The sequence below is a fragment of the Mustela lutreola genome, chromosome 14 (genome assembly GCF_030435805.1).
Source record: "Mustela lutreola isolate mMusLut2 chromosome 14, mMusLut2.pri, whole genome shotgun sequence".
Taxonomy (NCBI): domain Eukaryota; kingdom Metazoa; phylum Chordata; class Mammalia; order Carnivora; family Mustelidae; genus Mustela; species Mustela lutreola.
This window is the reverse complement of record NC_081303.1, coordinates 21,968,958-21,983,881: the sequence shown is the minus strand read 5'-3', so window position 1 is coordinate 21,983,881 and position 14,924 is coordinate 21,968,958. Positions and strand designations below refer to the sequence as shown.

Here is a 14,924-nt window from a genome sequence, read left to right as displayed (position 1 = left end):
TACCCATCGCCAGGTTCGCTCATCCCCCCCACCCCTTCCCCTCTAAAACCGTCAGTTTGTTTCCCAGAGTCCATAGTCTCTCACAGTTTGGCTCTCCCTCTGATTTCTGCCCCCTCCCCTTTATTTCCCCCTTCCTGCTCCTTAGGAGCAGTGAAACCATGTAATTGTCTTTCTCACTTGACTTATCTTCCTTAGCATAATCTCATCTAGTCCCAACCCATGCTGATCCAAATGTTGGGTATTCATCCCTTCTGATGGCTGAGTAATATTCCATTGTGTATATGAACCACATCTTTATCTGTTCATCTGTCGAAGGGCATCTCGGCTCCTTCCACAGTTTGGCTATAGCGGACATTGCTGCTAGGAACACTGGGGTGCATGTGGCCCTTCTTTTCACTACATCTGTATCTTTGGGGTAAATACCTGGTAGTGCAATTGCTGGGTCATAGGGTAGCACTATTTTTAACGCTTTGAGGAACCTCTCCACTGGGAAAAGAAAATTCTTTGAGCCATTTTCAGAATATTGTTGCCGGCATAGCCAACAAATATAAATGATAATTTTAAATGAAACATAAACATGTATTCCTGAGGTACTGCATGTCTAAAAGTTTTAGGTTGTGTCAACAGAGGCATTTTATTTAATATACTGTATTATGAGATTCATTTCAGCTACTTAAACTTTCAGACTAGACCCCTTCAAGGTCTGGGAATTATTCGACGGCTCAGAGATACTTTGACTCAAGTATTCCTACAGTGCTTAGTATCTCAAATACAGTGGCTATATTTAACACAGTATTGCTTGAGCGACTGAATAAATAAATTAGTAGATCATGGAAAAGAATTATATATATAAAACTCTTCCCACTTCTTCCGAAAGTTGTGGAAGAGCTTAGGATAAGGCGTTCTCGATGTTTCCAGTAGGCTGATTACCAATTAGGTATGGCCTGGATAGTTTATTGAACCTCAAAAAAATATTAAATGATTATGAGAGAACAATTGAGCACAAGCCAGGAGCAACCGACCACAAGCACACAGGAAAGAAAGAAGAGGATGATTCATCTGTGTCAATACAAGTCCAGAGACAGTGACAAAGTGCAGAGGACAACAATGACAGTAAAAATAACCCATTCAGCATGTGTGAGAAAAACCCACAAGAAACAAACAAACAAAACAAAACAAAACAAACTACTACCCACTCAGAAAGCTTAAAAGAGAAACAAGGCAAATAATATTGATTATTATCACATACTGCCTGGGAAATGAATCAGAAATGAGATCTCTGAGAGCTGCAGAGCCCAGTAATGCCCTGTGTGTAGCAAGTCCTAAGGGCCTAGAACTATCTGCCGCATCTCCAGAGGATATGGAGAAATGGTCAACCACAAGGAGACCAAATCTTATTTTATTTTATTTTTAAAGATTTTATTTATTTATTTGAGAGAGATAGAGCGAGCGAGAGAGAGAGACAGTATGTGTATGCAAGAGCAGGCGGGGAGCAGAGGGAGAGGGAGAAACAGACATGGGGCTTGATCCCAGGACCCTGAGATCATGACCTGAGCTGACGTCAGATGCTTAACCAACTGAGCCACCCAGACATCCTGAGACCAAATCTTAAAAACACTAGTAGTGATGAGTAAAATAAAATCAACAAGTTGTAAAAAAAATTATGAATAACCATGTCAAAATTACTTGTATCAGCTAACCTTATTTGGTTGGGGTTTGTGCTTTCCATTACATACTATATGTGCAAGGAGGGAGATTGGGTTCAGAATTTTCATACCTCTAAAGCGTGTAGTTATCTCTGCTTTTGAAATGTTGAAATGTTATTAATCATTTAATGTGTTTCTTTGTCCCGTAATTGCTCATATCAATAATTTCAATCAATTAGTGAAGGAAAAATCTCTCCAAATGGAAATGTTCTTTCCATGACCTCCATGTTGCCAAAACCAATGAATATTTATTGGTCCTTATCCAACTGATCTCTCACTTCCATTCAACAAAGCGTCCACTCCCTTCTTGAAACACTCTCCTCTGCTACTCTCTGTCTAGTTTCCCTCTAACATCTCTGCCTCCTCCTTTGTACTCTTCTCCAGCATCCTCTCTTTTCTCAGACCTTTAAACAATGCAGTGATGGGTCTTTGTCCTTAGCTCTTTTTTCTGTACAAATTCTGATCCAGTCTTGTGGACTAAAACACACTGATTACTTCCAAATTTATATCTTACCCTCTACTTCTCCCTTGAGCTCTGAATCCATAAATATTCAACTCAATTTGATATCTCTATTAGGATTTCTCATACTTTCCCACATCCCGTAGGATCAATCAGAAATCATGTTTTCCTTCCTCCAAAGCCAGTTCCCCCCGCTTGCACTACCATTCCCCCATGGCACTATCATCTATCTACTCGCTATCTCAAGCCCGAAGCCCAGGAAACATCATTAATTCCTCTCTTTTCCTAACCTCCCAAATCTGATTCGTCACTCATCCTGGCAGTTACACTTCCTGGAAGTATCTTAAAGCCACCACTTTTTCCATTTACCCCTGCAACTTACACGGCCACTCTTACTTCTGGCCAGGCTGTAACACGCTGCCTAGAGGACCTGAATAGTACCTTCGGCTCCAGTCTTGCTCCATCATCTACATGGCCCCAAACGAGATCTTCCTAAAACCAAATGAGCATCTTGGCTAAACCCATAAAGTCTCCCACTGCATAGAGAAGAAAATTTAAACTTTGTGTGGTCCGTCTGACCTTCCATGTATTGGCTCACCTATTCTGACTTCCTTCATATTTTGCCAGCCTTCTCCTTCTCCATTACTCTCTACCACATTGCCAGGTTTCTTTCCTTATTTTCTCCTGCTGTGGGCCCACCGCAAGCGCTGTCCTCTCTCCCTTGGACACGCTGCCACATTTGCAAGGCTCATCCTAGCTTATCACTCAGGTCTCCACCCAAATGGTACCCCTTTAGAGAAGCCTACTTCTTCTTCTTTTTTTTTTTTTTTTTAAGATTTTATTTATTTATTTGACAGACAGAGATCACAAGTAGGCAGAGAGGCAGGCAGAGAGGAGGAAGCAGGCTCCCTGCCAAGCAGAGAGCCTGATGTGGGGCTCAATCCCAGGACCCTGGGATCATGACCTGAGGTGAAGGCAGAGGCTTTAACCCACTGAACCACCCAGGCGTCCCAGAAGCCTACTTCTTAAAGCCTACTTTAACCACTAATGTCAAATGGTCCCCACATTTCCCCATTCTTCCCATCTCAGCCTTTTGTTTTCTGCTTAGCATATGTCAGAATTTATAATTATTTCATTTATTGTGGTAGTTAAGTTTTTTCCCTTCTGTACACCATAAGGGAAGGATCATGTCTGTAATGTGCAATGTATTTCCACTTATTATTGCAATAAATATTTGTTGAGAAAATGTTAGCATTATAAAGAAATTAGATTTATAATGCACACGTTAAGTAAACTTTACTATAGTCAGTAATATACCACAGGAAAATTATATACTTAACAGAAACTTGAAATCAGCTAATGCAAATTCAGAAGCTCAGAACCTACTTCCAGGTCACAAAACTAATACATGCAAGATACAAATATTATATCAAGAAAATAACAGTTAAATGTGAAAAGACCCTGCTTTGTCAACAGAATAATTTTTTTCCATCAAGTTGGTTAACTGAAATTACAATTTTTTTGTTTTATGATTTTTTATGTATGATTTTTAAAATGGATATTAGAATCTAATGTTTCATAAATGTATCCAATGTGGTATCGTGGAGAGATTGGTTTTAAAAGTTACCTTAAGCATGTGCTACAATGAAACAGAGTACCATATGAAGTTCAGAGAAATCCAAAATACCATGAGATGCGTCAGTTTTCTTATATAAACAATGACCCCCAAAAACCCCCAAGAATTAAATTTTCTTCTTCATAAGGGTAACTGAAAAAACACATTGTATAATGTAATATAAGAATGCTGAGAACTATAGTAGCATCCTTATTTTAGATAGATGAACTTTTGGTGTACACCTTGTTACAAGCATCTCTGCAATGAAGACATAGAAATTTACTATTTAGGTACCTTGAACATTTAATTTGATTTTGCCTAAGGCGGTACCAGCCGGATTCTGAGCCACGCACATGTAAGTACCAGCATCTTCTCTGGCAGCTCTGGAGATCTGCAAGCCGCCCCCGGGAAGAACTGCATGGCTTTTTCCTGCATCAGTTATGAAAGCACAGGGAAGAATTTTTATTAAAAAAAAATTTCTTTTAAATTTTTTCATTAAAAAAAATCATCCTGACTTCTGAATTGTGAAACACTGATTTGTCATTTTCTTTTTTTTTTAAGATTTTATTTATTTATTTGACAGAGAGAGATCACAAGTAGGCAGAGAGGCAGGCAGAGAGAGAGGAAGGGAAGCAGGCCCCCTGCTGAGCAGAGAGCCCAATGTGGGACTCGATCCCAGGACCCCGAGATCATGACCTGAGCCGAAGGCAGCGGCTTAATCCACTGAGCCACCCAGGCGCCCTGATTTGTCATTTTCTTGATAGAAACAGTGGTAGGTACCTGCAGTGACAACATTGATGCCTTCTTTTTGCCAAGTAATGAAAGGACTGGGGGTCCCTGTTGCTTCACATGGTAATAAAATGGGATTGTTTACAATGACATCGAGTTCACTTGGCTGAGGCTGAATGACTGGAGGCTCTATAAGTACCAACAGAAAAAGCAATGGCACCAGTTAGTGGCAGAACTGTCTAAAAGTTAATCACGCCTAGATCCATATTTCCATGTTATTAGTGATTTGATTGTCCAGAGGAAAGGAGAACATTGGCCACATTACATTTTTTTTTGTCTTGCTTCCGTAAGCAGATTCCATTAGAAGAACTCCATTAGGAGACTAGAAGCCAGAACAGATTATAGATGTTCAAGAAAAAAATAATTTAGGGGTTTTTCTGTGTGATTTTTCATCTGTATGTTTTTCTTCATTTATTGAAAAAATATTTATCAGTCTTTCATATCCCCCAGATATTACTGTGGTTCATAAGTCTAGACAGTACATCCTTTCACGAATAAACATGACTTGAAGAAAAAACAAGCTTTTAATGAATTAAATGACCTTCCATACCCTGGACATAAAGGGTCACATGTCGATGTGCAGAACCAGCTGCATTCCTGGCAACACAGGTATATTTTCCAGCGTGATTTAACTGAGTGGCAAATATTTCAATTGCTCCTAAAAAGGAAAAAGTATTTATGTATCTAGAACATCCATTTTTCTGTAACCATTTTTCTGGTTCGATAAACTATGTCATTCTGGTTTTGTGTTTTCATCACCATAGCACAGGAACACTTGGCTTATACTCATACTTGTAACCCCCTGAAGGGCCCAGCGCGGTGCCTTTTGATCATTATTAATAGCTTTATTTAGGCAAAATTTACATGCCATAAAATTCACCCATTTAAATGCACAATTTTATGATTTTAGTATCTTTCCAGAGTTATGCAATTCTCACAACCTGATTTTGAGAACGTTTCTATTACCCTAAATGGAAATTTCTTTCCATTTACAGTCACTTCACATTCCCAGCCCCAGCCCCATGCAATTACGAATTTCTTCTTCTTCTTCATATATTTGCCTTTTCTGAACATTTCACGCGGATGCAATCATACAGCTGTCCTTTGTGTCTGATTTCTTTCACTGCGAGCAGTTTCTGAGTTTCTTCTGTTGTAGTGTGCGCCAATATTTTTGTTCCATTTTATTGAAAAATAGAATTTCATTGTGTGGATTAGCCACATTTTGTTTATTCTTTCATCAGTTGATGGACATTTGGATTGTTTCTACTTTCTCTATTGTGAATCATGCTGTACGAACATTTGCATACAAGTCTTAGTGTGGACATATGTTTTCATTTTTCTGGGTAGATACCTAGGAATGGAGTGTTGGGTCATATGGTAACTCTTGTTTAATATTTTGAGAATGTTCCAATGTGTTCTTTTAACACAGTACCCTGTGCTGAAGGGTAGTTAATTTCTATTTTATGATTTTAATTGCTACCAATCTATACACATTTCAGAGACAGCCAAAATACTTGGCATTGAGAGCCAAGTTCTACCCTGAGAACAATCTTCCATCATTTCCGTTCTATTGAAAAAGTAAACAAATTCCCTTAGAATAACATGTACAAATGCATAAAGCCCCAGGATGTTAGCTGCTACTTTAGTTCAACTCTAGTGTACCTTCCCAATACAAAACACCAATGTGCACTACCTATATTTTCATTTAGATGAATTATAATTTTTCTCTTTCAGTACATAAATTCTATAAATGATGGCTACTACCACTCTCAAAAATTATCCATCCTAACATTTATCACCCAGCCTTACCTGCTCAGTTATAAAAACCCTGAAAACAAAAACCTTGAAAACCCTCCCAGTTCTATAGCCTCAGAAACTCAGTGGTGTATACAACTTATTTGGGGCACTAGATCTTTATTAAATGAATGGAGATTCTTTCTGGCCAATAGAAAGAGTGTGGTTCACTCAAAGGCAACCAGTGAATTTGTGAAACTTCAGGATTAGTAAGAATGCACTTAAAATCTCCATGATCATTCCTATTATATTCAGTTATTGTGATTTTGTTTCCAGATTTTTTTTTTCTCTCCCTTTGTCCAGTTCCCCTTCCCATTCTAACTGTATTTTTTTTTCCCAGATGTATAAGACTAGGAATGAAATGCATTTTATTTATTTTTTTAATTTTGGTGCAACAAAAGGCCAGGTAAGTTCATCCATTAATAACTAGTGTCATCATAGATGTATAATGACTGAGCCTGGTCTTACCTGAGGACAGAATTCTGTAACTGTCTCCCCTGGGATGTAGCCTTATACCATTTTTTGTCCAGTGAATTGAGGGAATTGGAACTCCTGAAGCAGTGCAGGTGATTACGGTGGGGGCATGTTTGGTTACTACGAAGTCTGTAGGCTCATCGGCTATGGAGGGTGGAACTAAAACAACAGTAACAGTAATTAGGAAGCACACATTTCCAGTACTTACAGGTTTCCAAAGCCTTATTATACATCTTTCTCTTTCTACACTGAAAGTTAGTAAGTGGAAAAGGAAGCCCTTTTGGGAAGTAGTGGGATGATGAAATGCATCATTATAATAACTGTTAATCCACATACTAAGCCAGTTCTACCTTGGACAGTGAGATCCACAGTTCTCTTATCCTCCCCAGCATCATTTGTCACGGTGCACTCGTAAGTTGCAGTATCATCCACAGAAGGGGAAATAATGACCAGTGAACCAGAAGAAAGGAGTCTAGAAGAAAAAGTTCAGAGCGATGATGTACTACAGGTCAATTTTCATAAATGTTGGTTCAACCACAACACGGTACCATGAAGGAAATGGAGTTCTTTCCTTGTATTAAAACGAGGAATCAGACTTCTTTGTGTATGGGCAATGGGTTAATAGAGCCTCAACGTGAAGATTTAGAGGAAGCAGTTGTATAGAAGGATTGCTTGAAGAGGGACTCCTGCATTTTCTGATTGCTTATATCATGATCAACCATGCTCTCCTAAGTGACATATAGGAAAATGAGTCTGCTGATGACAGCCACTGTTTACTGAGATTAGAATACATTCCAGAACCATCTCAACTGCTTCACATAAACTACCTCTAATGTCACGAACTTTGCAGATTGGCATTCGATTATTTCCGTTGACAGGCTGGTAATTACAAGTGCATCTGTCTTACATGTTGCTCTACTTTGCATGTCTCCTTACGTGTGCAGAACACTTTTGAGATGCCTAGTATGTATATCAATAAGTCTTTTCCCTAATTTCTAACCAATTCAAAACTAAAGTGATCTGGATCACTTCAAATGCTTAAGAGGTCTAGTAAATGTGCATATGTTATGAAAAATAAATCTAAATGAAATATCTATTTCCTTACTTCAAGGTGTGCACCATTAGAATAAAAATGATTTGATTCAATGGGAATACATTTGACATGCTTTTTTAAAAAGGTGTTGCACATTTTCTGTATAGCACATATCTTTCAATCACTAGACTCCCAGTACCCAAAGATTTAAAAGGTGAGAAAGAAACAACAGAATTTCAAGTGAAACACTCCACAGTTCATATTTCCTAATGTATAAGTATTGATTATTATCAAAGTAAATCTACAAGAACACTTGTTTTTAGCATTATGGCAATTCCCTTGACAAGATATCTGTTAATTTAACTGAGATACAAGAAATGATGCTCATTTACATCATCAGAAATTCCTAGTGATTGGGGCGCCTGGATGGCTCAGTGGGTTAAAGCCTCTGCCTTCAGCTCAGCTCATGATCTCAGGGTCCTGGGATTGAGCCCCGTGGGCTCTCTGCTCAGCAGGGAGCCTGCTTCCCTCTCACGCTCTGCCTGCCTCTCTGCCTACTTGTGATCTCTGTCAGATAAATAAATAAAATCTTAAAAAAAAGAAAGAAAGAAATTCCTAGTGATTAAAGTGTTAGCTTTTAAAAAACATGCTGTCATGTTATGAAATATTTGAAGTAAAGCTGAAGAAATGCAAAAATTAGAGAACAAGGATGTTTTTCCTCCCTACCCATGCTACCAAATACCAAAGTTGTATTTCAAGGTTTAGAATTTCATTTTTATTCTATAGCTAAAGTTGGTATTATTTTTACAGAATAGTTGTTCCCTTATACCAAATATTTTCATTCTTTCTTTTTATAAAATTCCAAAAGAGGCTATGAAAAATAAAGCAGAATAAGAATCTAATTTTGTAGATCTCTCTGATCATCATCCACAGGGCTTATGGATAGAAAAGTTGAACTCATAACTCAGAACAAGCTTTTAGACTGAAAAACTAGTTCCATGTCAAGAAAAATACACATTCTCTACATACTAGCTAATTCTTTACACTTTATATAAATGCTGTCCCCATTGATAGAGATGAAATGTTAATTCTTTTTAAAATTTTGTTTCTAAATGTATAAGTTTCTAAATGTAGGTGGGTTTTTTTAGTTAAATGATTCCTTACCTGTATGAATTCTGATTTTGGTCCACATTAAGAAGATGCCCATTCTTCCTCCACCTGATTGATGGTTTTGGTATCCCAGCAGCCTCACAAGCCAGAGTAGTTTGAACATTTACTGTTACAGTTATGTTGGTAGGACCCAGAGCAATGGATGGAGGAACTAAAACAAAGCCAACAAATAAGAGGGAAACATAGCAAACAGTATGCCATCTGATGTATTTCTACCAGATTGAAATTAATCACTGGTAACTTGCTACATAGTTACAAACACAAGAAGACTCTGAATTTAGTGTTGTGATGGTGCTAGCCACAATGAGAAAACATGGGTACTGACTGTTCACAATAGAGTATGGTACCTTTATACAGCCCTGGATATCAAGGTCTTTATGAACTCACAGGTTTAGGCCATCAGAGAATATTTAACCCAAAGATGAGAAGCTGTTCCTACAAGTGTATTTACCGTGGACTTGTAAATCTATTTGCCTGCGGTCTGTTCCAGCAGCGTTGGTAGCCATACACAGATATCGCCCAGTATCTGCCACATGTGCTGACTGGATATGAAGGAATCCATTTTCCAAGATGGAGTATCTACAAGAAAGATCACAAGTGAAGTTCTTGGAATCAGCTTTTGTTTTCTGATTATCTGAATTTTGACTAAGAGTATATTAAAAGACATAAATCCATTTTTAGACTTTTTCCTGCTTTAGAAATTTGCAATACCCTTGGTGGAAAAAAGGGATATTCTGCAAAGGTGCAGAGCAGATGGACTTGTGATCTTTGATGAATTATAATGATTATGTGTTGACCATATGCTATAGAATTATGCTTTTTAAAACAGTATATTTTGATTTTCATATTAAGATGAAAAACTAATATTAAGTGTAGCAAGACCATGATAATATACTGGGAAAGATTTAGGGATTCATACTTCAGTTATTGCAGTATTTTTCATCCATTTCCAGAATTGTTACCTTGCATGACTTGCAGTGAGAACAGCTCCATCCTTTCTCCATGTTATCCTTGGGGCTGGCACACCCTCAGCAAGGCATTCCAATACAGTTGACGTATTTAGGTGGATGACAAGACTCTGGGGGCCACTCTTTATGTTTGGAGGAACTGCACAAGAGATGCACGTGGAAAGCTTCATTCATATCAACAATACAGCCTGAACTAAGACTCTGAAGAGGTAATACAAGGTTAGCTTTGAGTCAAATGTATAGCTTTGCCCACAGCTAATTCAGGTTAGTATAAATAGAATTGGGGTTTAATTCCTAAAGTCTTATTCAAGATACTCAGTGTTTAAAAATAAAGCACGGGTGGGGGAAGGAGGTTTAAAAACCCTGATATGGTGTGTGAAATCTGGCTTTGTAGGAGAGATGTTGAACATGCATCAGCTCTGGTCTGATGCAAATTAAAGATGATATTTCTTATTTCTCTTTGGCCAAATAATGGTCTGAGAATGTTAACACTGGAACAACTTCACTTTAAATAGAGAACAGAAAGTGGGCTGTTCTAATGAATAGCACATCTGTGATTAATCATGCAAGTCTCAGAGTATGTATTTTATTAATCATTGAGTTCATATGGGAATAGAAAACCTGAATTTTAATTTTAGTGTTAGAGATATTAGTTGTGTGGGTCACTCAATATCCTATAAAGTTTTATATATTAAAAAACCAGAGAGACTGTGATGGGGAAAAGTCTGTATTATCTTCCCAATTATTGGCAAGTTTTGATGTTTAGATTTTAGATTAGAGAGAATCACAGTCCCACGGCAGTCTCTGTCTAGTGCATATGTACTCAAACACCAACATGAATGAAGGTAAACTAAATAATGAACCACCTGTCACCCAGAACCTTAGTGTGACTTCCTCAATGGCTCTGATGTGAATGACACAAAATGTCAGGATACATTGATAACAACTGGACATAGATTATCCTCTAAGATAATGTATCTTTAATTTTTTTGAAATATGGGTTGAATATAGCCATTATACAAATACTACATGTTGTCTTTTTGAAAAAATAGGATAACCACAAGAATTCATTGAGTGTGCCCCTAAGAAATAAAAATGTTACTATGTCTTGGAATACGCTAGGCCAAAATTTTAAATTGTGAAACAACTGTTAATTTTTCTTACCATTTACAGTGAGAATAAATTCTCTTGTAGTCTTTCCTGCAATGTTGCTGGCCACACAAGTATAATTGGCTGTATCACTTAGATCTGCGTTATTAATTTGCAAGTATCTCCCTCCAGATAGGATTCGTACTCGAGGTGTTGCCTAGATTCAGCAAGTAAAATTTATGATTAAAATATCAGGAAAAAAGAATATTACTTTATAACAAGGGCACAATCAAGATTCCCAGCTCTCCTGGCCACAATAATCTGGATACCCAAGGTTGAGCAGGTGACTCATGTTGGGCCCCTGAGAGCCCTCTGCAAGACTTTGTTGGAAGTGTTGGTGAATAAGACCACTTTTTTTTTTTTTTTTTGTATCTATCTGGTAGTGAGGGTGACATAGGCTGGTGGCAGTTTTATTACCATGTGTGGACAGCTCTGAATCTAAAACAAACCAAGCAGAGCTGAGATTCAGAGAAAAAAAACACAGATGCTTGATTACATGAGGAGAACCGCTGGACCTAGCAATACCTAAAACCCAAGTTCACCAATCGCTGTAGGTAATAACTGCCTTTAAAAAAATTGTTGGGGGCCCCTGGGTGGCTCAGTGGGTTAAGCCTTTGCCTTCAGCTCAGGTCATGATCTCAGGGTCCTGGGATCAAGCCCCGCATTAGGTTCTCTGCTCAGCAGGGAGTCTGCTTCCCTCTCTGCCCACTTGTGATCTCTGTCTGTCAAATAAATAAATAAAATCTTTAAAATTAAATTGTTGGTTTGAGTTTGAATTCTGCTACTTACAGTTGAAAGTTCCATGACTAGTAAACTAATGATCTCTTAACATTTGAAAAATAAGTAAATAAATGATTTTAGTCTGCAAATATTTGTTAGGCATTTATTTTGTGTACAGGCATGGGACCAAGAATTATGAGACTATAGAGATGATGAAATCTAATCTTTATTATTAAGTCTAATTGGGAAAATAGATGTAAACAAGTAGTTCTGTATAAATTAAGAAGCATGACGTTCATAATCATTAAAAAATTCCAGGTAGAATCAACAACTACTATTTTCTGGTTGAGCCAAAGAAGGAAATATTTCAGGGAGAGCCTAAGTAAGATTTTTCTGCCATGTGGGCTCTGTCCCACATAGATATACAGTTGACCTTTGAACTGCATGGGCCCATTTGTATGTGGATTTAAAAAAAAATACAATGTAGTATTATAATGTATTTTCTTTTCCTCATGATTTTGTTAACATTTTCCTTTCCTTATTGTAAAAATACAGTACTTAACATATATAACATACAAAATACGTGTTGATCGACTGTTAATATTATTGGTAAAGCTTTGGGTCATCAATAGATTATTAGCAAAATTTTGGGGGATTCCAAAGTAATATACAGACTTCTGACTGAGTGTGTGTGGGGTCAGTGCCTCTGACCTCCATGTTGTTCTAGGGTATATTCCTAATGAAACAAGTGTTCATACTAAAATGTTCAGTTTAGCCCCATTTCTCTAAACCTTTCTATTTTTTTTTAAGTTGTTGTTTATCTACTTGAGAGAGAGAGAGAGAGCACACAAATAGGGGGAGGGACAGACAGAGAGGGAGAAGCAGGCTCCCTGACTGAGCGGGGAGCCCAATTTGGGACTTGATCTCATGATCTTGGGATCATGACCTGAGCTAAGGGTAGACACTTAACAGACTGAGCCACCCAGTTCCCCTCTCTAGGCCTTTCATTGCTATAGGAGCTATTATTGATTATATTTTATTACCTCTGATGAGAATATGTGATTTCTTAAACATGTATGTTAAATTCTATAAAACATGTAATTGTAATTTTTTTTATATGGATAGAGCAGGGTTTTAGGCTAATAAAAATTTTCAGAGTTGATTCTTATAATGTTTTGGTCCTATGAACATCAGTAAGATCTGCTAAGCCATCAAGTCTCACGACAATTTTTCCTGGTTCTCTTCCCATTGGCCACCCGTGATTCTTCCAAATCGCACTTCTTTCTTCAGACAGACTCTCATTCTCAGCTGCTGCTGCTGCTTCCTGCTCCATGCCGAGCACCAGAGCCCTGTGCCTGCAGCTCTCTACCCCTCCCACCTGACACGTGAATGCAACCTTCCCATCTTTCCACCTCTGTGGAAAACAGTCAGCCTTTTGTCCGAGGCTCATCTCTTCATCTGTGACCAGGGTCCCATTCCCTCTCTGTCCAACACGCATTGTTTATAAACCTCTCCACATCCTATATCTTCAGTTGCTTTCTTTCAGTAAATAAACCTATAAAATCTCTTTTATATTTCAAGAATATGTGTTATGGACATTGGAGAAGGTAGGTGCTAGGGTGAGTGCTGTGAAGTGTGTAAACCTGGCGATTCACAGACCTGTACCCCTGGGGCTAATAATACATTATATGTTAATAAAAAAAATTAAAAAATTAAAAAAAAGAATATGCCATAATTATTTCCATTCTTTCTTCTTCCTTAACACCCACAACAACTGTAACTTATCTTTTCCTTTGATCACTCCACTGAAGAACAATTCTTCTGATCTTTAATCACTTCTGTGTATTGCTACAACCATGGACACAATTTAATTTTCATCTTAATGGACTCTTAACCACTTCCTCTCTTTTCCTTGGTGTTTAGTGCACCAATGTCTCCTAAACTTAATTCTATGTCTCTGAGTCCTCCCTCTCAGTTCTGATCTTCTTTTCTTCTTCCTTTGCTCACCTTATAAGTATTATTATTATTATTATTATTATTATTATTGCCTTAGACTCTGTTTTCATTTACAGGTTATCTCATACTGGAAGCTTCCTGGTCAACTTCATACAAACCTACAGATTTAACAATTGTTCATACCATGGAAGATTATCACATCAAAGACATTTTTGATGAAATAGGGACCAGTATTTCTCAGTACTTTTTAGAATCTCCACTTGGATACTATATTGGTAATTCAAACTTAAAATATCTGAAACTGAACTCATGTCTTTTTTCATTACTGTTGAACTCACCCTGTGCCAGTACTAACATCACTTGATCATAGCAGGGATTAGCCCAAACTTGTCCATCACCAAACATTCACTCAGTCTCTATGAACAACTAATAGTTTTTTGTTTTTTTAGTTTTTTTTTTTTTTTTGTAAGAGAGAGAGAGAGAGTGCATATGCATGTGAGTGGGAGTTAGGGAGAAGGAAGGGGAGAGGATGAGAATCTTAAGCAGACTCTGCAATGGGGGCACAGCCCATCGTGGGGCTCAGTCCCATAACCCTGAGATAGTGGCCTGAGCCAAAACCAAGAGCCAGTCGCTTAACTGACTGCCCCACCCAGGTGCCTCTGAACACCTAATGGTTTTGTCTGAAATGGACACACGGAAGATATAACTGTGGAGAAAAAATAAGAACATGAAAGGTCTTGTGAGCTAAGTGGGGTAGTTTAACCTGATCCCTGAAATCTGTGGGGAATCATCAAAGGATTTTAATCAAGGCCTACTTCAGCCACATTAAGATACTTAGCAATTCCTGCTAGAGCAGCATTCCTTTTCCTGTAAGGGCTTTGTAGATGCAATTACCTGTGATTAGAATCCCCTTCTTCTTTCTTACCCAGCATCTACCCATCATCTAAAACTGATCTTGTGCTTTCCAAGAGGCTCCCCTGAATTTTCCTTACCCTGCAGTCTCAGTTACTTGCTCCTCTGTTTTCATAAAATGCTGTACCTCACTCTAACATGTGAGTCATCTCCATGCTCTAATCTTTGATGTACTTCT

General features: G+C 37.9%; 1 protein-coding gene across 3 annotated transcripts in view; it reads right to left on the bottom strand.

Moving 5' to 3' along the window:
• The window catches only part of HMCN1 (hemicentin 1), a 475,982-nt gene that overhangs the window by 64,742 nt on the left and 396,316 nt on the right, over positions 1 to 14,924 (bottom strand). For all 3 annotated transcript variants that reach the window (XM_059145201.1, XM_059145202.1, XM_059145204.1), the window contains exons 72-80: positions 11,174 to 11,315; positions 10,004 to 10,148; positions 9,493 to 9,620; positions 9,036 to 9,192; positions 7,189 to 7,310; positions 6,833 to 6,997; positions 5,121 to 5,228; positions 4,562 to 4,699; positions 4,076 to 4,210 (exon numbers count right to left, since the gene is read on the bottom strand). In XM_059145201.1, coding sequence (XP_059001184.1) covers positions 4,076 to 4,210; positions 4,562 to 4,699; positions 5,121 to 5,228; positions 6,833 to 6,997; positions 7,189 to 7,310; positions 9,036 to 9,192; positions 9,493 to 9,620; positions 10,004 to 10,148; positions 11,174 to 11,315 — 1,240 coding nt within the window. The remainder of the gene's footprint in view (positions 1 to 4,075; positions 4,211 to 4,561; positions 4,700 to 5,120; positions 5,229 to 6,832; positions 6,998 to 7,188; positions 7,311 to 9,035; positions 9,193 to 9,492; positions 9,621 to 10,003; positions 10,149 to 11,173; positions 11,316 to 14,924) is intronic.